Here is a 23,346-nt window from a genome sequence, read left to right as displayed (position 1 = left end):
CCAAGAGGGAACTTCTCGTCTGAGCTGAGAGATGGTTGAAGGCTGTTATTGGAAGAATGCCTGGAGTGTTTACATTTCAGTGCAAGGTAGCCCTCTCTGAGCCTGGAGACTGAGAAGGCGATCAATAATGCCGCTTAACTTGCTACAGGTTCACACCAGGTCACCGTGTCACTAATAATTCCCTCATCTGGAGGATTTATGGTGCCCACCACTGCCATTTGTTTTATGCCAAGAGCAATAAGCCTCCTTGCAGCCTTTGCTCTGCTGATGGTATCTTCACCCCATGTCCCGTGATGAGGTCAGAAGACACCGCACCGCTAGGTCTACCTGCAAACCAGCTTCCCCTCCTGTGAGGTCAGAAACTCCGGGTGGTGCAGGCCACCCTGGAGGCCACTGTGAACTGTTATTCTGTGTTCAGTTGCTTTTTCATACAGCAAAGCAAACGTAGTCCAAAATGGTCTCTGTGCCATTATGAAAGCCTCGTATTAATGGCTATTCGGAGGGTATTGCTTTGTTTTAACACAGAAGCATCTCTAAGAGGCAGAGACCTCAGGGAGGAGCCCACTCGGATGCTGGATGCTGTTTTTCCGGGTTGAGCGCAGACACGCAATCAACACCTGATAAAGGGACCCGCCAAATCTGCTCTCAGGACCCTGCAGGACAGAGGCGGCCCCTGCGCTTAGTGGAGACTGTACTCGGCCCTGTCATGTGTTGCATTGATGCCGGAATTATTGTCACTTTTGGATGACACTGAAGTGGACGCAGACATAATTGAGGTGCTCGCTCTGAACTGGTGGGGAAGGGATGTAAAGAACAGGAGAAGCTGCAGGGAGAGTGGAATGCATCTCATTCCTTTAGGAAGCAATGGTGCCTCAGGAGTGGAAAAGGTGAGGGGCTCACTTGTGGGTGGGGAAGCAGAAGCACATGATGTGGGGTATTTTACAGCCCTTGCGGACACACACACAGACACACAGACACACAGGCACACAGACACACATACATACAATCACACAGACACACACAGAGGCACACAATCACACAGACACACACAGAGGCACACACACACAGATACACACAGGCACACAATCATACACAGACACACACAGATTCACAGACACACAATCACACAGACACACACAGAGGCGCACACACACACACACACACACAGATACACACAGGCACACAATCATACACAGACACACACAGATACACAGACACACAATCACACAGACACACACAGAGGCGCACACACACACACACAGACACACATACACACAGGCACACAATCATACACAGACACACACAGATACACAGACACACAATCACACAGACACACACAGAGGCACACACACAGACACACAGATATACACAGGCACACAATCATACACAGACACACACAGATACGCAGACACACAATCACACAGACACACACAGAGGCACACACACACACACAGATACACACAGGCACACTCGCAGGTGCATTCTCTAATTTTCTTCCATTGCACAGCAGGCTCATTCTGCAGGAGCTTTCCACATGCATGACCCAGTCAGTCTTGCAACAACCCACACAGGACATAGATTGGGTACAGTTCTCCACTTTATAGAACCTGGACTTTATGACCTTTCTCCCCAATAATATCCATCCATTATTTTCTTTATTAGCCAAAGTGGTTTCTTTTAACCACCTGACTTTATAGCCTATGGCAGGAAGACTTCTAAGAAGGCCCCCAAGACTCCAACGCCTTGATGGGTGGGCCCATATAAACCCCTCTCCTTGAGTGTGGACAGACAGACGGTGCCTGGGATGCGTCAGTGGCTCCTTTGATCAGGTTACACTCTGTAAGACTCCGTCGTCATGCCCATAGAGAGAGGCACTCCAGCTGGTGTGACAGGGCCATGGGGCTGAGACCTCAGGGTAGCTTCCAGGAGCTGCAGGGAACTGAATTCTGTCACCAACCTGGATGAGCGTGCAAAGGACCCCGAGACCAGCAAGGGAACCCAGAGCCCAGCAAGGAGACCCCGAGCCCAGCAAGGGGACCCAGAGCCCAGCAAGGGGACCCAGAGCCCAGCAAGGAGACCCTGAGCCCAGCAAGGAGACCCCGAGCCCAGCAAGGGACCCCGAGCCCAGTAAGGAGACCCCGAGCCCAGCAAGCAGACCCAGAGCCCAGCAAGAGCCACAGCCCAGCCCAACTTAGCTACTGCCTTGCAAGACCCTGAGCAGAGAGCCTGAGCAGGTAAGCCAACCTCTGACCCTCCAAATGAAATGCCAACTGGGTGGTGTTCCAAGGCACCGAGTGTGTGATAATTGGTTGCACACAATAGAAAATGAATACAGAGGACATCTTCTATGATTTTGATCCATTTCTCTTTTTTTCTTCATATCTAATCATTTGTTTTCAATTCTCCAGGTCAAATTTCTTGAAATGTGTGCTCATGTCTAGTTTCCTTGTGCAGCAGTTTGGGGGTCAGAATAGCTAAACTTTCATCCTTTGGTTTCCCACAGAAGGGCTGTCCTTTCTGAGACTCCAGGGGTGGAGCCACCATCCATATTCCTCTAAAAAGGCATCCGGATGAATGAGGGGAAACGCAAGAGCTTCAGAGGCCTGAACCTGGCTGGGAGGACAGGAGGCTGGGGCAGGCCAGGCGGGGCCCTGTCTACTGCTGTTATCGCCATGTTCCAATACAAATGGAGAGGCCCACGTTTCCCCTGCGGCCCGCAGGGCGTTGAATGTCTTCAGACTCTGAGAGAAGCCTGGTTTCCTCACAGTCAGGCCCGGCACACAGGCCCCGTCCCTATGAGTCAGTCTAGGCCCTAGGCTAGACTCTAGGGCAGTGATGGCGAACCTTTTGAGCTCGGCGTGTCAGCATTTTGAAAAACCCTAACTTAACTCTGGTGCCGTGTCACATATAGAAATTTTTTGATATTTGCAACCATAGTAAAACAAAGATTTATATTTTTGATATTTATTTTATATATTTAAATGCCATTTAACAAAGACCAAAAAAGTGTCATAGTTTCGCCATCACTGCTCTAGGGCAAGCATTGGCCAAATCAAATCCTTGACGTTCATCTGTGAAAAAATGCAAGGACCTCTGATGAGGATAAAATTCCATTTTCCACAGACACAGAAGTCGGAGTGGGCTTGCCTCTATTTCTGCTTGCGTCAAGGCCTGGATGAATTGGCCAGGGTCACCTTCCTTGTGTATGTGTGTGATTTGGAAGCTGTATTACTATTCAGTAGTAAAATGAGTGCAGAATTTGGGCAAAGGCAAATGGGGAAAACAGTGCTAGAGCTTAAAAAAGAAATAACTGCAAGTGTCTGATCTGGCTGCAGAGCATGGCATGGTGAAATCAACAATGAGAACAATTTTAAAGCATGAAGAGGCCATCAAGAGTGCTGATGTTACTAAGAGTGTTGCTAAGGGAACATTTCATTTCCTTTTTGTTAAATTTTCATTACATACATGACCTTTTTGTTTTTAAAGTGCTTATTTATAGCTTAAACAGTACATTAGACATGTACTGTATATAAGAAAAGTCAAAATGGGGAATTATTTGGGGGTCTGTAACAGATTAATTCAATTTACATTGTTTCTAGTGGGGATAAATGATTTGGTTTCCAAACACATCGCTTCTCGAACAGCCTTTGGAACACATTAAGTTCCAGAACCGAAGTTCCACTTATCTGCTGAAGTTGAACATATACACACCCTCTGACCCAGCAAGGGGCATGCACGCACACAAAAGTGCGTACGAGATCGATCACAGTGCATTGCTCATGACAGCCCCAAACCTGGGAGCAGCTGCCCCTCCGCTGTAGAAAGGACATGTGAACTGTGGTCTCTTCAGACCAGGGAAGACTGCCCAGCAATAAGAACAATGTCATCTACAAGCAACAGCACCGATGAGTCTCACGCCCGTAAGCTGGCCACAGCTATACCGAAAAGAATACACACTGTGCAGTTCCTTTCCCATAGAGTCTGCATAGAAGGTCTTCCTTTATGGGGGAAAAAATCTTTGGTGTCAGGCAGGCGTGATTGCCTTGGGGAAGGAGACCCAGGATGAGACTTGGAAGGCACAGGGGAGCTTCTGGGATTCTGCTGCTCTTTTGCGTCTTAATCCATGTACCTATCCTACGGGTATTTGCAAATGGGAACATTCATTGAGCTGGATGCTTGAGAGTTGCACACTTTTCTGCACTTATATGTTAATTAAAAGTATTTTAAAAGTTGACGCTCTCATTTTTATCTGCATTTTATTTACTAGGGCAACTAAAACATCTGAAACAATTTTTAATGCATAAAAATTATAAGTAAACAACTCCATGGGGATGCATGAGGCAAGCACATGCCCTCCATGACCCAATACTAAGGCTCTCCCAGCACCCACAGGCCACACTGGCCATCTGAGCAGTAAGAAGCCGTGGGAAAGTCTGCCAACGACCACTGTCCTGTCATCTGCTGTGAAGGCCTCGGGTATCCTAGTCCTGCTACAGGGCAACACCACTTCTCAGAGATACTGCACTTCTAGGGAGAGAGGAAGCAGAGGAGGACACGCAGAGGGAAAACTGACAGACAGACAGAGGAGGCAGTGTGCACGTGAAAATTCTTACTGACCTTCTGCCTGCTTTTTTAAAATCAAGATTATATTTCTGTTATACCTGGCAGCGGCCTATGGTAAATTAATAGATTCAGTTGATATTTTCTCTGCATTTTACTGATATACTCAGGGCCATAAGCAATTCAAGTCTCTAAGTCAGTCTCATGAATGTATCACTTTTGTTTCATGAACAATGCAGCTGTTATCAGCATTCTGCCCCTTGAATCAGGAACTATTGTTTTATTATAAGCACTGTGAAAACAGCAAAAGGGAAGTGGTACGACAACACAACACAAAACAGAAATTGGACGGACACGTTCGTTATTCAGAAGTATTATCAAAATATAGGAGACAGTCATTCTCGGTGGGTTGAAGACTGAATTGATCAATGGCTGGTGGAAGCCGTGTTCATTCTGAAAGACAGCAGGTGTTAAAACAATGAGAAGTGACCTCCTTTGCACCTGGCTTACAAAAGCTGCCTCTGTATTTGTGGGAAAAGGCAGGATAATAATAATAATCGAAAACATCCTGCCTCTGGCTAGTTCCTTTTTATTTTTTTCTCACACGGGGCAGTTTTATTTATAGATAATAAGGCCGCTTCTAAGAAACACACACACACACACACACACACACACACATGCTCATTTCCCAGTGGAAGTGAGGTTTATTTGACGTAAAATAGCTTTGGTGTTTGTATAATCTGTTTTCTTTGGAATTCCATCCAGAAGGTGATGTACAGATTGCTCATATCCCTTTTAATTCAGTTGACTAGCATTTTCTCAATGACATCTGTCAAATAAGACTCATTTCCCGGTCCAAGTCCCCTTTGCTGCTATTGTGATGGACTGGAGGGAAGCCAAGCTGTACAGCCACACTCCGTCAGGCAGGCAGCTATCAGCTGTTGGAGTCGTTGTTGCTAAGCCGGTGTCTGTGTTGTGAGCGCCCAGCTGCACATCCTGCGAGGAGCAGATCTTGGACACCTGGGGTATCTCCCAAGATTTCTCTGAACCCCAAACTAGGAATCCTGCTAATTGAGATGTGAATTTTGAGCAGACCCCTAGGCAACCTAAGCAGCTTAGGGGACCAGCTGCCACACGATAGCGTGTGGGCTCTAATTTGTGCCAAGAGCTCTGCATGCATTATTCATCTAATCCTTATGTCAATCCTTCGAGGTGAGTGGAACTGTCCCTATTATAAATTGTAACCTGTCCTGGACATTGGGGGGTTGGTTAGAAAGACTGTGAATGTTATGTCTTTGAACACCAAAGATCTACCAATGTGCACTTTAATAACGCTGAGTTAACAAAACCCAGGCTTTATTTATTTCCAGGTAATTGTAGAAATGTCAGCAGCAGTATCTCATCCACTTGCTTCTGTACATTCACCAGACCTAAAAGGCGGATGTGGCAGCAGAGAGCTTCACACCTGGCATTTTAACGTACACCTCTTATGTAGAGTGATATTTTTATCCTTAGAAGCCCGGGAAATGCTTCTCACGTGTGAGTTCAGAGGAGAGGGCCTTCTCATTCTATTTGAACTGTACACCTTTTCCCTTTGATCGAGCCTGCCTTCGCTATCCACGGTGCCCCAGGCCTACCGGAGGATGGAGGAGGAACTGGATCAAAGTCCGGGCCACGTCCTTTGCAGCGTGCCTTGAAGTCCCACGAAACCTCAATGGGATCACGGCAGTCACTTCTCAGAGTCCGGTACTCAGGCTCGTCGATGACCTTACCACAACCTCGTTACAGGCTAGGTAAACTCATCTTTGCAAGACTCCACTCCTCGCTGCATTCAGGAAGGAATACGAGAAAACTATCAACAGTGCTCAAGCACTGAGTTTCCAGTAAAACATTGCAGAAACTCAACCTCCCGAATAGTACACACACAGGGCCATGCCCTCCGGGGTTCTAGCACATGGCAGTTGAAAAACCAGCCAAGGAGCCACCCTACACGTTGAGTAACAAGCAGGTGTTCCCATTGCGTAGAGATGGACTTAGGTGCAGAAATGTCACTGGAGCTGCTTCTAGTCACACTGTTAGGAAACGGAAGGGTTGGCACTGGTTGTCTGACAGTTCCCATCGTCTGAAAGTCCATCCCTTCTAATAAAGCACCCAGTTGTTTTCCAATGAGCGATGGGCTTAGAACTTGCCTGATTATGCTGTAAACTAGTGTGAGGGTGGCATCCAGCATCCTGAGACAGCTCCGAAAGATGGAGAGACCATCAAGATTGATGATGTCACTAGCCACTGGAACAATCAGTTGTGAAACAGCCTCACCTCCATTCTTGCTGTGAAGGGAGATTATAAAACTTCCTTTGGTCTAAGACCTTGGACTCTGGGTTTTCTATTACTTGCATTTGAAAACATGTTTATGTACACATGAGTATCATATTTCCTGGGGGGTTTCGTACTCTACCCTTTCATCTCACTTCTTAGACTCGTGTCTTCTTTTCATCAGAATTATGGGTGAGAATTCTCCATATTTTGTCTACTTTGTTTCTTTCCCCAGGAGGGATATTCCGGAAGGGGGTGGGGTGAGGGTGAGATGGATGTCATTCTGTAATGCAGTGCCATTTCTGAAAGCTTTGGCATGAAGTTGTACTTAATTTTTTGTTAGGTCGCTCCTTTATTTTTCGCTGGTTTTTACTTTTCTAGTCATTGCATTATTCACTGTGGGGCAGGGGCTCTGTCACCCAGATTCCGTCATTTCTAAATGGATTTTCTCACCACGCTCTTTTGGCTGCATGAGTTCTGAATGTATTTCTCTACGAATTGCAGAGTGTAAAATTTGCAAATAAATCTGAACAGTTACAAAAAAAAAAGAAGAAGAGCGAAGAAAGCAATCGGAGCGACTTGCTAATAACTGACACCCACGTAGCTTTTCCCATTTACCGCGCACCTGCGGCTCATTCCCATTAAGCCCCAGAAGGGCAGCGTCTGCGTTTGTCCAGTATCCCCAAATATGCTCAGAGCAGATGCCCAATAAGGTTTGAACGAAGGAATGACTGTTACTCTACTTTACAGGTGGAAAGGCTGAGGCGACAATCATTCGAGGCCTTGTCCAGGGCTACATATCTGAAGGTAGATGAAAACGGGATGACGCGCAAGTGGATGGGACCCGCGGCTGACCCGGATAAATCTCGCTGGGCGGGTCCTCCCGCGGGTCGGCTCCTCCCTGGGGCTCCTGCCAGGCCTGGGCTTCAACAGCTGATCCGCTGACTCCTGCTGGGACTGCCCCAGCGTCCTTCGGCGCGGTTGCCACGGAAACAGCAGAGGGCAGCGCAGGCGCATAGCGCGCAGCGGGGGCGGAAGCGCGCCAGGTCGCAGAGGAATGGCACTGCGCAGGCGTAGCTTCTCCGTTGCTAGGTTCTGCCTCGCGTCCAGACCGGTGGCCACGGTAAAGTTCCAGTAGCTGTGGGTCGCCGCGGGATCCATCCAATTCCCCTCTCTGTGGTTGAGCATCCCTGGCTGTCACCTTTCCTTGCCCGAAGTGCGAGGATATTTCCAGGTCCTGCACCTCCCTCCAGAAGGACCACCCCCTGAGCGCCTCGGTCCATACCCCTCCAGCCAGGCCGGCCTTTAGGAGGACGACTGAAGAGTTTCCCAGCGGGCGAGGGAAAGAGGGAAAGTAACCAGCCATGTCGAGCGCGTAAGTAATGGGTTGCTGGGCCATAGCCATAAGGTGGGCTTCTCCAAACCAAAGGGTGGCTTGCGCTGCTTCTTTGCTTTTTTCTTCTCCCACCCTTCTCCCTCCCTCTTTTTACATTTTAGCAAATAAAGGTTCTCCTCGGGCTAGAGTATTAGCTTCTTGTGGACAAGGAATTTCATAGATCTTCCTCCTGCCCTGGCATTGCCTCTTCCTGGCCCCCTGGTGTGCTCCCTAGATCCTGATGGTGTATTTTGTAGGAAGCAGAACCTCAGTACGTTGCCTGCTTTTTTGATAGTATTTCAGAGTAATACGTGGTTGCTTTGTGGAAACACCCAGGTCCCAATATTAAGTCAGGAAAGATGGTTCCCCTTGGCTTTTCCCAAGGACACCAGTCAGGTAGCCCTGAAGAGCACCAGCCTCCGGGGTCCCACTGCATCAGCCCTTGCTCGGCGGCGATTTCCTTGGTCTTCATAGTGACCACTTCAAACGTGTATTATAGTGCTGACTCTGGGTGCTGTTCTAAGTGCTTGAAATAGAATAATTTTCGATCTTCACAACACCCTGTAATGTAGGAGCTGCTACTATTATGTCCATTTTACAGATGAGGAAACTTAGGCGCTAAGAGCCTAAGCACTCATATACAGAAAGTAGAGAGTGCCAACCCAGGCACTGTAGCCCCAGCCTGTGCAGTTACTAACCCTGGTTTCTCGGCATGGAAATAAGAGCAGAAAGATTGAGGGTGGGAGAGACCAGGAGTTCAGTTTCGGACATGTTGAGTTTGAAGTGCCAATTGGGCATCAAATGGAGATCAAATAGGCAGTTGAATATTTAAGTCTTGAGGTCAGGAAAGAGGTCTGTGTATGAAATATAAGCTGGCAGCTGTTGGTGTATGTGTGGTCTTTAATGAGGCATGGAGTGAGTGTAGACAGAAGAGAAAAAGGGTGTGAGGTCTAAGCTTGGTTCCTGTGATGGAAAGAGGCTGGGGACAAAAGGAGAAACTGAACAAAGGGGTTAAAATCATGCTCAGTGAGGAATAAGCGAAATCATGGTGCCTGGAAGCCAGGTGAGGGGGAAAATGTTTCTCAGAGGAGGTAGTAGCAGACTGTGAAATGCTGCTGAGAGAAGTCAGAGGAGAACTGGGAAATGACCATTTATTTGGCAGTGCGGAGTCCAATGGTGACCTTGACCTTCAGTGGAGCCATGGAACAGAAAGACTCCCTAGAGTGAGTGCAGGGGAGAATAGGAGAGAAACTGTAGACAGTGAGCACAGCTAAGTTTTTAAGGAATTTTGCTGTAAGTGGGTGGCAGGGAAATAGGACCTGGAGACAGACCTTTTTTTAAAAGATATTTTTTAAAGATAGGAAACAATAGCCTATTTGTTTGTTGGAGGGAATGGCCCAGTGGTCAAGGAAACAGGATGCTATGGGAGGAGGAGGGAGCAGCAGGTGACATCCTGTTGGAGGGGGCACGGGACCAGTCCAGGCCTTGGCTTCAGATAGAGGAGTGTTTATCACAGTGAAAGGGCAGACGGAGTCTCAGTAAACATGCAGCGCAGTGGGTGGATGCCCTGGAGGGGGCCTGGAAAGGTGGTGTAAATGGTAGACAACGGCGACACTGAGGGGCAGTGGGCCATACCTTCTGATGAAATGGGGTTCAAAGCTGGGGAGTGTTGGGGGAGGAGGGAGAATGGTCTGGAGGGGGCAGTAAGGAGCAAGGAAGGCCCTTGACCCAGTTCCTTGCCGGTGGGGAAAAGGGAGCCCCTCCCCCCCCAGAGGGCCACTGTGTCCTTAGGGGACAGCCAGGCCTCCCTTACAACAAAAAGGCTCAGGGAATATTCCAGAAAGAGAATTCACATCTAGATAACAGTGGAAGAAGTGAAGGTTTGTCGTGTGTAATAGAACTTGGTGAGAAGTCCCATTTTGCAGTATTTAGATTTTCTATCGAAGTCCACGGTATGCCTGAATATTCATGCCTCCTCCGCCCCACACCCCTACTTCCAGTTAGGAACACTGCCAGGCTATGGATATTACAATCTGGTCTTTTTCAACTGTCATATTCAGTCTCCTCCACCCGCAGTCCCCCTGACTTCAATATCTGTAACATTTCTAGGTCATATGCTCAAGCCTGAAACCAATCATGTACTTAAACAATTCTAAGTAGCCTCCTGGATAAAATAGTTCCTTCTCTTTACAAGACGCATGCAAGATTTCCAGAACACTCCCACATCTGTTCTCCCATCCCGCAGTAATCCTTCGGGGGGCCCGGGGCAGGCGTCCGTATCCAGCGTGAGGAAGTCAAGGCAAAGGAGGTTAAGTGACCTGCCTGAGAGCAACTACTCAGGAAGCAGGTTCTGATTTTAAACTTGGAGCGCTTTTGCCTTCAAACACCACTTTGCCATATCCAGGAGAAACAAAAACACATGTCCACGCAAAAACGGCACGGGAATGCTCCTGGCAGCGTCAGTCACAGTAGCCAGAAGGCAGCACAACCCACGTGCCCAGCGGCTGATGAACGGATTCACAAAATGTGTCGTGTCCATGCAATGGAACGCTAGTCAGCAGTAAAAAGGAATGAAGCACTGAGACCGGCTACAGCATGGATGAACTCTGAAAACACTGTGCCAGGGTGAGGCGCCAGCCGCAAAGGACCACCTAGCATCTGATTCCACTTACGTGTAATGTCCAGAATAGACCAGTAGAGCCAGAAATTAGATGAGTGGTTGTTAGGGGCCGGGGAGATGGGAATGACGGCAAACAGGGAGTGACTGCTAACGGGTACAGGGTTTCTGTCTGGAGTGATGAAACTGTTCTGAAATGAGGTAAACGTGATAGTTGCACGACTCTGGGGATATACTAAAAACCACTGATTTGAACACTTCAAAAGGGTGATTTTATAGTATGTGCTCTTATGAAAAAGTCATCTCTCTGCATCCCTTATCCCAGTGGTTCTCAACCTTCTGGCCCTTTAAATACAGTTCCTCATGTTGTGACCCAACCATAAAATTATTTTCGTTGCTACTTCATAACTGTAATGTTGCTACTGTTATGAATCGTAATGTAAATATCTGATATGCAGGATGGTCTTAGGCGACCCCTGTGAAAGGGTCGTTTGACCGCCAAAAGGGTTGCGACCCACAGGTTGAGAACCGCAGCCTTATCCAATGTGCTCTTCATGGGCACCGCCTGGAGGATGCTGCACCTCCCGGCAGCGAGGTGGAATGAGGCTCAAGCCGGTCTGGGGTTGTTTGGGAGGTGGGGACGCCACCGGCTGGCCTGGCTGAGGCCCAGTGTCCAGGCCCCTGGCAGACCAGGGAATGGAGGGATTGTGGCCACTGGACATACATAGGAAGCACTGAAGCCAAAGTCAGTCTCCAGGATAAGGGGTTCGGCATGCTCAGTTAGCTACTTAATATTTCCCCATCAACCAGCAACCTTTGTCTGGTCTCTCCAACAAGGGTCAGTGGACAGACAGTGGGTGAGGAAGAAGGGGCTACAGCCCAAATAGCAGGACTTGAGGGCTCAAGCCACCAGGATGGCCTTTGGCCAAAAGTTCCAGGGAGCGGTCGGCTCCGCCACGGCCCTGGAAGGGTTTCTGCTTCTCTGACCCTGGGTGAATTTGGACTGGGTCTGCTCCAAAGCAGCATCTAGGTGCTCTTAAATTCTAGGAGTGTTCCATTCTGTTCACTTGGCTGTGGTTTTCCTGGTGAAAGCCTCTTCTACCCAAGATCCCTTGCTGCCGATGGGTTTGGGGCTTTGTGGGGTTCAGGTCACCCCTCCAGTTTCCTATGAGGGCAGTATCCTTCCCTATTGCACAACCTTAATGCTTACCAGTGTGTTCAGTGCTTTGAAGTCTGATAAGATGCCTTTTATCTTTTATCATAGACTCCATCCCCCCTCCCCCAATGCAGAAATTATGACTAAAATTCTTTCTAGAGTCTGCAGTGTATGATTACCCAATTCTTGGTCATATGAAATCTGTGTGTCAGGCTCAGGAGGCTGCTTTCTTTTTATTTGGTCTCTCAGGGCAGGAGCAGACATTGCCTTTTGCCTGCTCTGCAGCTAGCATTCTGGGCATTTCTTCAGCTTTGCTCTGGGTTTTAGCCACATCTTGCTACTTTGCTGTACTAATTGACTTCTTATATTTTTGTTACTGATTTCCTTAGATTTTGCAATGTACAAGCAGTCGTTTACAAGCAGTTTTTAAAATCTTTTCTATGAATCCCTTTCCTATGTGCCTATCCTTTTGACTTCTGTTTTTCTGGGTGTGTTTCTCGGCCGAAATCATTCTCGGTCTCTGGATTTAGGATGTCGAAGCAGTCATCGTCGTATAGTCTCTGGGGCCTGTAGATAATGCTCTTAATCGGGCACGCCTCGTAAATTAAAATTTATTGGGCATCTTTAGGTGTCTGTGGAAATCATCTCTGGTTTTTACCGCTCTGTCGCTGCGTTTAGTTCAGCCTGATGTTTAACTCTCCTGAGTTCCTGCGATGACCCCTCCTTGGTCGCAGGGAATGGTTCTTTTGATCTGGCGCCCTGTTCTGTTTGTTAAGTGGAGTTTCAGATCCAAGTTTAAACAGCATTAGCCTGTAATTTCCTTCTATAATGTTGTCCTGACAGGTTTAGGCTCTAAACCCTATTTAGTCCGCAGAACGCACCGGGCGGGTTTTCTGTTTTATGTGAACATTTGTTGAGCCTGTTGGAATGCGCAGCCCGTGGCCTCGTCAGGTCGGGGAGGGGAGCCCCTTAGGCCTGCTGCCCCCTCCCCCATGCTGGAAGTCTGGGCTTCTTTGGACCCTACACAGTTTTATATTCTCCAGGCAGACATTTGATAAGCCTCTGTTTATTCTGATCCACGATGCATCCGGTCCCTGCTCACTCTGCCTCCTCCCCGCCTCTGCTGTTTGCTTGTCTTTTTGAGGCCTGACAAGCAGAAGTGCCCAGCCGTCCCCGACGTTTTGAACAGGCAGGCGACATTGCTGCTGTTGTTACTGTTCTTTGTGGGCTTGTTTCCGGTAAACAGCACTGGTTTCTGGTCCCGCGTTATGGGTGGAGTGAATCGTCCTGGGCGAAAGGAGTTCTAACTTTCTGACCATCAGCTTCTCTTTCCTGACAAGTTCGCAAAGCAGAGTGCTCTTCACTGCCATGCTTTTAAAACATTTCTAAGTTTGGAGAAATCGGGCACTTGAACCCTGTGGCTGGAGTGCCAGGGGCAATATTCAGTATCCAAGCTCCCTGGGAAAGGGGCAGGGGAGGAATTGTGGGAGGTTTGGAGCCATAAATCTGAGTTTTCGTGGTGTCTGCCCATCTAGGCAGAAATCACAGCTGTGCATTAGTGGTGGCAGTGGCTCACTCATTTCTGTTAGATGCCGAGGTGGGTCAGTTTGGATAGTGGTCTGAGCTTACATCACAGGGACTGGTGGTCCAACACTGGCCCCGTCACTCAGGAGCAAGCCGTCTCCTTCCCCCAACTGTGGTGGGAGTGATAGGAGGCCCCTTGGTGGCATGTAGCCAGGATGACCTGTAGGACAGAAGGTGGCAGGTGGTCCGAGCTCAGTCAGTGGTGCTCACAACTCCTTACTCAGAGGAAAGTGCAGAGCACGGGTGAGGAAGGGCAGACAGGGGGGCCAGAACGGAGCAGGTGCGGGGATGCCTCGCAATGACCTTGGGAAGGTAGAGGAGGGGCCCCAGTGTAAAAAAGTAGATTGAAGGAGCATGTTTATCACCACCTCCTCTCAAATCACCTCCAAAATGGCAATAAAAGATTTAAAAGGCTATAAACGCATGAGGGCCAAGGGGACACTGGAGCATTTGACAAGGGATGTCAGGAAAATGTAGAAGGAGGGAAAGGAGGCTGAATGAGAAAGGAGAGGCAGGGCAGAGACCGACAGGGGCCAGCAACCGGGGAGATAGCAAGCCAGGTCTGGGCAGAGCCCTGGGAAGAGGGGAGGAGGTCCGGTCCTTCTCAGCGGGGCTGGGCGAGTGAGGACGGGCTGCAGATCTGTATCAGGGACTTCAACCCAGAGCAGCGCTGGGCTGCCCATCAGGCAGAGGAAGCGTGTGCAGGCACCTGGGGATGCCAGGCATAGGAGAGGCCAGACTGAGCACAAGGAGGAGTGAGAACTCTCAGCCCCCTGGACCCACTTGCTCTGCCGGCAGATAGACACCTGGACAGACATCAACATTCTTGGGTCCTTCTCTTCCCCAGGAAGTGGCCAGGATCCTGCCCAGCCCTTCACCCCCAGGTGAAGCCCACTGGTTCATAAGCTCCTTCCCAAACACACCAAACTTCAGTTCGCTTTTCAGTCCTGATTCTTAGATATTATACAAAGCCCAAATCACCCAAAATGCCTTGTAAAACATTTCTGCCATGAATGGCAAAGTCCCGACAGGAAGAGAATGACGCAATCAGCAGCACAGGGGACTAATGAAGGGACCGGTGACAAAGGTGTGAGCTGAGTCCAGGGAAGCCAACCAGGGATGGTGTGGTGTCCTGGGGTTGGCAACGCTGAGGCCCTCGCCATCCTGAGCCTTTGGAGGCTCCCAACTGTGTTGTCTCACCCAACTGCAAGCTGGGGCCAGGGAGCCTGCTAAGGCAGCCCTTAGAGGTCAGCCTCCAAGCCGTGGCTGCACTGTGCTTGCCACTCTCCATTATGTTTGCAAGGTTCCTGGTTGGTGCTTATAGCTGTAATTCACTCATTTTTCACTACTGTGTGGTAATCTATTGGTGAATATACTGCAGTTTCTGTGCCTGTCTCTTGTTATGGACACTTGGGTTATCTCCAGGTCTTTGCTATTATAGAGAAATGTTATTGTGGTCATTCTTGATGCAGATTTACAAGTTTCTCTGCAGTGTAATTGTTCCTCCATAGTGTGTGCACGTGTTCAGTTTTCCAAGAGGATCCTGAGTTATTTCCAAAGTGGTTGGTCCAATTTATACACCACCATCTCTGTATATGGACAAATCAGTTAACTAGCTTCAACACTGGCTTTATAGGTATAGCATATCGATAAAAGGCTTCTTAAACTATTTATTTGATGATAACAGTAGAAGTGGTCCTATCTAAAAATCACATGTACATCCAAACAGGACATAAATTCTCTAAAGAGCCTGTGACTACATGCAGTGTTCTGAGCTCACACTTGATGATATTACCTTTTGTTATTCCAGATGCCCAGTCTGTATGCCTGACTAAGTCATTGTTGCTTATTGCATTATCTGGACTCTCTGTCTTTTCTCAGAATGTACAATGAGATGTGGCATCAGACCCAAGAAGCCCTCAATTCTTTGCTTGATAAAGAGTCTCAGAAGATGGTAGAGCCACACAGAAATCAAGTTTTCATCTTCCATATGTTAGCCACCTTCTACGTAAAATATGTTCAGATCTTTAGAAACCTGGAGAATGTCTATGACCAGATCGTTCATCCGCAGAAACGAATACTGATCCGGAAAATACTGGACGGAGTGATGGGTCGCATCCTGGAGCTGAAGAACGAAATGGTTGAACTGGAATTAACTGAGTTCCACTATTTTGATGACATCTTACAGGATCTAAAGTTGGCTCCCGTAAGTACTCGCCTCTCTTTTATTATTAGTTTCTTTTGGTTTTAAATAAGATGTGCAGTCCTGTGACCAATATTCTCCAGGCTGTCTAGACAGATTTACTTGCTGTTTGTGGTGTTGGAAGTTGAAGCACAGCCCTTCAGTTCCACCACACTGCCGTGGGCCCGGCCTGGGTTTCCTTCCTTTGGGGCACAGTCTTTGGGTCTGTTGGACACTGAGGTTATTGTCGTCTTGTCATCATGGTGTCTGTCCTGGCCTGTTGGAATGGAGCAGGCTGACCCCTTCCCAGATATGCTGTGGTGCAAACCCTCCCATTTCCATCAGCCGTGTCTCTACTCTGTTTCTCAAGGAAATCTCTCTCTGGCTTCTTTTCCATCATCTTTTGGATGAGCAGCCTTGGTTGCTGGTTCCCTATTCCCAGGTGGATGCATCTCCTCCATTGTTTGGGTCATTGGTGACTCAGAGGATGTGTGATAGTAGATCTTCAAGCCTCAGGCACCAAAGAAGGGCTCCCTCTCCCTCTCTGAGGCCCTGGAGCTCTCCCACCTGTGGCCACAATGTCTTCCTGTGAGCGTTCTGCCCCTGTGACTACCCTCTGACCTTTGCTGCCAGACTCCAGGGTCTCTTCTGACACTCTGTCTGGCTAGGTCTTCCAAGGGCCAGTGGATCCCACACTTCAGCTTCATGGCCCCGTGAGCTCAGGCTTCATTGTGAAAGGAACGATTTCCCTAAAGTAAAGATAAAAGGAGAAAATGTTGAATTTTCTACATGGGGTTTAATATTTCTTCCTTTTGAAAATATTTGGGCTTCCTTAAAGGTTATGTTTCTTTCTGGGATAGACTTTCCTAGCATTAGTAGTGCATTTTATCAGAATGGCCTAAAGACTGAAGAGAATAACTGAAATGAATGAAAATGTTGAGGATCATTTGAAAACCTTCATGTTTATTGCATTTATTGATAAGAGCTTGAATTAAAGCTTTTTTAGGACATGCACTTTACTCACCCCTGTGAAAATATCAAGAACAACTTAGGATAAACATGAAATAGTCATTCAATCATATTCAATGATTGAATTTATCAATTTAATTTTAAGGATATTAAATAAATATTCCTAAATTTAAGGAATAAGAAATTTATGTAATTTATATGGCAGGTTTGTTCAGTTCATTCTCTACTTTTCTTACTACTTCCATCAGTACTCTGCTGCAGCTGGTTTATCTTCTTGAAGGCCATGGGATTAAGAGGGATGCTAGAACCATTGAGCATTGAGAGGGATGATGGAGCCACTGAGCATTGAGACAGGTGATAGAGCCACTGGCATTGAGAGAGATGATGGAGTCACTGAGCACTGAGAGGGATGATGGAGCCACTGAGCAGTTAGAGGGATGGATGATGGAGCCACTGAGCATTGAGAGAGATTATAGAGCCACTGGGCATTGAGAGAGATGATGGAGTCACTGGGAAGTTAGAGGGATAGATGATGGAGCCACTGAGCATTGAGAGAGATGAAGAATAAATGACATCCTTCTGGAAACCTTCATAGCAGGAAACTCTCAACAGTGTTTTCTGCCAGTCCTGGAAGATGTGGACTGACCATGTGACAACACTGAGATCCAACTGATTAGAGGGTGCATCCAACATCAGTTACATGGACTTCATAAACAGTGCCCTGATCAGGGAGACACACTAACCTCTGGAAATGTCTGTGGGGACTAGTCCTGTATTTCAGGGTGGAAGCCCAGACCAACTAGCATCCTCGGTATTTGGGCTTCAGTGGCTCTGTCACCTGCATAGCCTGCAGGTCCTTTATGTTTGGGGGGCCAGCACCCAACTATTTGATGGGACCTGTAGAACCAGGAGACTTCCCTAATAAAAGGGAAGAGGAGAGAGAGAGAGAGAGAGAGAGAGAGAGAGAGAGAGAGAACACAATACTTGAGAAAAGTACAACACTTGAACATGCTTGCTAATAAATAAAATCTTGATAAAAATCACAACATAAAATAAAAATATAATCATTCTCCCCTGACTTGCCTTTGTCCCTGGACTACACTCACCCACTGGATCCTAGAAACGCATGCTTAATGCACCCCAATACTCCATTAGCCTAAAGGTTTGGTTTTCAAAAACTTTTGCCACCTCCCACAAGTTCTGGGGATCCCATCCCACTAAGTCCTTAAAAAGACACCTTTTTATGCTATAATATTTATTTAGGGGAAGGCCTGTTCAAAATTCCTGGTTAGGGCAATGAGTGTGAGTTCACATCAGAATAGGGAAAAGGACAATTAATCCTGAAAATCAGAACCTTAGCTTTCCCCAGCCAACTGGTCTACCAGAAGGCAGCCAGCCAGGAGTGTCCAAGAGTATCCAACAGTGTTTCTCAATGGAGTTGGTCAAGGGCCCACCTAAGTCCTTTAATAGCCTTTGTACACTCCTGATTATTGAGCTCAGACTGCTAAATACTCATTTGACCTCTACTAATTTGAAATATTAGGTAATGTACATAGTGAAGAATAGAAGTTTATATTTATTGTATAAAAAACAAGTTTCCTAATAATGCAAATTAATTTTGTAAGTGATTTTTGTAGTGGAGTAATTTGGGTAAAAATAAAACAAGTCATTTGATGATGCTAGTGATAAATTATTAGGTTTAACTCAAAGATCTCTACAGCTCAAGATTTTGCTATCCTAATTTGCATTATTATTCTAGGTAGACTGAGATGATACTACATTTCTTTAAAGAAATTCATTAGTTAATGGAAGCCTAACTGATATGAATTACTGAAATCTTACTGTAATGATTAAACCAGGAATATGGGTACAATTTTTCCTTTTGACTTTATTTGTGTCTCCTTAGCAGTAACGAACTCTCCTCACACCACCGCCTCATCGTCTCTGAAATGAGGATGGGAAGTCAGGCCTGTCATGTTCTTACTGTATATTTTACATGGATATGAGTCCTGGAATTGTGACAAAAATCCTCTTTTGCTTATTTTTTCTCTTTCTCTAGCAACAATTAGATATTCCCATACCCAAGTATTTTTTGAAGGAGAAGTTGGAAGTAATAAAAGGAAGAGAGAAAATCCTTGCTCAAATATTAGCGGACACAGGATTAGACATACAAGAAATGGTTCGTATATCATCTTAACACACATTATTCTGTGGTAATCTACAAACTCTGCTTTTTATGCTCCTAATTGAGAAGCAATTAGATTATTTTTAGTGTGAGGAGAGCAGTACCTTTCTCCCCTTGTTACTCAGTATAGAAGTTTTTGGTGATTCATAACTATTATTTGTCAAGAACTTAGAAATGGAGACCAAAATATAATCGCTGTTGATTAAATCGGCACTTCTAAGATTGTGTAGATGAGCAACTCGGTTTAATTTTTTCATCTCAAATTCACCTCGCCTAAGTCAGAAGCTGAATGGTGTTCATATAAAATAATGGAGGGCTGAGATAACTTACACGGAACTCAAAAATGACTCCACTTTCTAAAAAGCTGATTGACCTTCACAACCTCAAGTTCAGAGCGAACCAGACACTTTTGGCAGCTATGCTGCCCCTGCCGGTGCCAACCAGGGTGCCCAGGATGCCTCGCCTGTGCCGTCTCCCTACACACAGGCCCCGTTGGGTACTGCCAGCCTGACGCCAGGCTCATGCTGAGTGGTGATGGGGCGAGATCACGTGCTCTGGGTTCACCAGCCTTATACTGTCTCTCGTTTTGAGTAGGTGAGCTGCTTCCTGGGCAGAGCGGGCTCCCTCTCCTCCCTCTGTCCCAGCCTATCCAAATGACACTCATTCCCTCAGGAATTCTTTCCTGACCCCCCCTAGTTGGAGACAACTCTCCTTCCCACGCCTGTCCCCTAAGTAACTGACCCCTCTTCCACATTGTACATTCCTGGAAGTAGGTCCCAGGGCTGACTTGCCTGGGTCATTAGCCATCCTCACCCCTGGAGCCCTGAGTCTGCCCTTCAGTTCATGCTCAATCTGCACGAAGCCCTTCATTTAGTCACCCCTCCCATCCGCTCGTGAGCCCAGAGTACTGGCAAGCGAGCAGAATTAAGGTTGCACAGGGGAGCAGAGAAGAGAGATTACTTTGCACATACTACAGGAAAACCCTAAAAATTCCTCTTTGCTGTTTCTCTTCCCCCTTCCCCCCAGTTCCTCTTCCTCTGTGTGGGTCAGCAACAAGGAGGCTCTACCTCCCTCAGCATCCAGCCCTGGCACTGCTCAGCTCTGGGTCACAGGTGCTCACACTCAGCAAGATGCCTGGCTTCTGCCCAGCTGGCGTGGCTCAGTGGTTGAGCGTCACCTATGGTCCAGGAGGTCATGGTTCGATTCCCAGTCAAGGCACATGCCCAAGTTGTGGGCTCGATCCCCAGTGTGGGGCATGCAGGAGGCCGCCGATCAATGATTCTCATCATTGATGTTTCTATATCTCTCTCCCTCTCCCTTCCTCTCTGAAATCAGTAAAAATATATTAAAAAATAAAAAAGACTCCTGGCTTCTGGCACCAGCCCTGGGCATCTGACTGATGTCACCATGCCCTTCGGGGTCTCACTGGACCCCCACTCTCATCTTAAGCTGCTTATTTCTGGAAAATATATGCAATATATACCCCAAGAGGAATTCTGATAAATGAAAATGATTGTCCGCTCCTACATTTGTAATACTTAATATTTACTCTCAGAGCCTCTATCTTTGTCGCATCGACTACTCCATCCCTTAGAAGTCGCCAGTAAGGACTGTAATTATCTTCAGAACAACAGACAGTACAGAATCTAAAGGAGAGAAATACAATAAGAGCTAATGTTTGCTGGGCACCTGCTATCTGCTTAAGTGCTTTTACACACATCTTCTGACTTAAAGCCTGAATAACATTCATTCCAGTCTAACACGCGCTCTTCCATTATTGAAAATGTGTGCTCGCTGCAAAGGTGAAGGACGAGAGCTCACTGAACACAGAACTCTGGGGGACTGTTAGGTGAATTTGCTTCCTCTGAGGAACCCAGCCCACACTGAGGAGTGGTGGCTGCTCTAGAGGAAGGAGGGGCCTCTCCTTCACATTGGCTCCACCCCTTACTAACCAGGGAATGTGTGCAAATCACTTTACTTCTTGGAGCCTCATTCTCCTTCACCCTTAAGTGGCCACTGTAATGCCTGCCTTGATTTGATGAGGATGTGCATGGAAAGTGTCTGGCATCTGTAGGTTCTCAGTCCATGTCCTTTTGCTGTCCTTCCTGTTCACACACACACATGTGCACACCCATGCACATACATGCCATTACACAGAGAAGTGATGGCCCCAGGTGATGAATCGGAGCAGCCACACTTGGGACCTCGGTGTCTTGCGCTGTATCCTGATATCATGGCCACTGCTACCCTGAGGCCTGGACAAGGACTCAGCCTGTGCGTGGGTGTTTTTGATTCCAGTGGCCTCTCCCATCTGCCCCATCCGTGTATGAGGTTCTGCCCAAGCCAGACCACATGCACAGCCTCCCCTTCCCTCCCAGGAAAACGGAAGGCCGAGGGCCTGAGCCCGCACTGGACACATGCAGGCCTCTGGGTGCCTCTGCAGCCTTGCTCTTACTCCTCTTTCCTCCAAAACATCACATTCCCTCATCTGACTTTGCCTCCAAAGACAGCATTGTACTGCACCAGCCCGTCATGTCTGAATGTTTTGAAATGCAAACTTGTAGATACTGGAGGACGTTTCATATATAAAGATAACACTCCTCCAGTAATTCTAGCATTCGTTATATTCACCAGATCATTCTGTAATGGATTTTAAAGTCAGCATTTTACTTCACGTGTATATTATGTTTTAAATTCTCAGAGATGTGTTTGTTTTTTGTTTGTATTATGTTTTTTTAAATATGTTTTTATTGATTTTAGAGAGAGAGGAGAGAGAGAAATAGAAACACTGATGAGAGAGACATCAATTGGCTGCCTCCTGAGCGCCCCCTACTGGAGATCAAGCCGGCAACCTGGGCATGTGTCCTGACGGGAATCAAACCCGTGACCTCTTGGTGCACGGGACAGTGCTCAACCCCTAAGCCACACCAGCCGAGCTAGAGATGTGTTTTTAATTCATGGTTATACTATTAAGTTAATGAACATTGATAGCCATTTCAAGTTTCATTAAATCCATTTTATTGGCATTCTTAGTATAATTTGCTGCCAACCTAAAATGTGGAGCTAATTAGTATTTTGTTTGGAATGGTAGAGGAAAGCTGAAGGGGTGCTTACATGTGGGACCACGGCACGAGTATGGCATCTTATCAAAATATACATAAGTCATGGGGAAGATGATTAGTAGTGAGCGGACGTCACACTCTTTATCAGCAGTTTGGCAACTCTGCAGGTTGGGGCTGGCAGTACGCCTGTGATGTTTCTGGGATCAGTTGGTATAGTTAACATGATTAAATATTGATTGATCTCAAATATTTTTTGCAGAGATTATCTATAAAGACCATTTCCCTAGAACAGGCTGTGAAATTAATTCAGATTGCGGAGAGGGCACGGCAAGGTCGCCTGAGAGCACTGTTCATGAAGCAGATCTTCCTCCAAGAATTCAGAGCAAGGCAAGCCAAGGTCCCTGGCGAGAAAATGGCAGACGTGGGGGCAGCGGCACTGCGGATCCAGAAGGTGCGATGGGATGGGGAGGGCCCTCAGTCCTGGGGATCCGGTGTCTGGCACGCCAGGGATGCGTACCGGGGTGCAGTCAGCTCCGAACCTCAGAATTCCAAAATCTTACCTGTAGTAGAGCCGGACGAAATTCCAGAAAGCTTGATTTTTCTTACCCTGGGGAAACCATTAACTAAGCTTGGTCCTGTTTTTTAAATGTTATTATAAATAGGTCTAGGCATTTTCTTCACACGTTTTTGAAGTCATTGATAATTGTTGGAAAGAATGTTGCTGAAAACTCAGTGAGGAGATAAATCTTTAATGACTTTTTAAAACCCACTGACACATGGACATACAGTACAGGAGGTGTGGGTGCCTACAGCACGGTGCACACGGGTCCCAGCGACCAGCGCCAGTGAGCGGGCCTCGGTGCCCTTTTGGAAAGCGGGCCTTGAGGTTTCCTCCCTTCAGTCAGATTTATACCCTGTCGTTTTTCAAATACAGACCACGTTGCTTATAGGAAAACGCAAAACACGGCATGTGACAAATTAGAATTAGGCTGGAGAGAAAGGAAGTACCAGGGCATGAGCTGGAGCAGGGAGGTCGGACGCTTGCCCCTTACTGTGTTTGAATGGCAGCGAGGGGCGGGGGAGGGTCAGATAAGAGACTGTCTTCTGTCTGGTTTCTATGCAGATATGAAGTTTTAAATAAGCATTTGAATTCACGGCTGAGTTGTGCAGTTCAACGCTGCCGTTATATTTCCCCACGTGACTGCAGAAATTTTCTTTTGTAACTATGAATTAACTCCCTTAGATCTAGTCCCATGTTCCTGCAATCTAGAAGAAACCCAGATAGGGGAATCTCCCTAAGGATAATTATAGGCCATTTCTTCCCACCCCCAACTTTATTGAGA

General features: G+C 47.2%; 1 protein-coding gene across 2 annotated transcripts in view; it reads left to right on the top strand.

Annotated features, from left to right (window-relative positions):
• The first annotated feature begins 7,987 nt into the window (after positions 1-7,987).
• Positions 7,988-23,346, top strand: part of IQCA1 (IQ motif containing with AAA domain 1) — a 115,502-nt gene continuing 100,143 nt past the window's right edge. For both annotated transcript variants that reach the window (XM_023759579.1, XM_023759573.1), the window contains exons 1-4: positions 7,988-8,248; positions 15,487-15,811; positions 18,816-18,935; positions 22,263-22,454. In XM_023759579.1, the coding sequence (XP_023615347.1) occupies positions 8,238-8,248; positions 15,487-15,811; positions 18,816-18,935; positions 22,263-22,454 (648 nt within the window). In that variant the 5' untranslated portion in view covers positions 7,988-8,237. The remainder of the gene's footprint in view (positions 8,249-15,486; positions 15,812-18,815; positions 18,936-22,262; positions 22,455-23,346) is intronic.

This window comes from Myotis lucifugus, unplaced genomic scaffold, assembly GCF_000147115.1.
Source record: "Myotis lucifugus unplaced genomic scaffold, Myoluc2.0 scaffold_3, whole genome shotgun sequence".
In the NCBI taxonomy this organism is placed as follows: Eukaryota; Metazoa; Chordata; class Mammalia; order Chiroptera; family Vespertilionidae; genus Myotis; species Myotis lucifugus.
The sequence above is the reverse complement of the archived record's forward strand: the minus strand, read 5'-3'. Positions and strand labels throughout refer to the sequence as shown.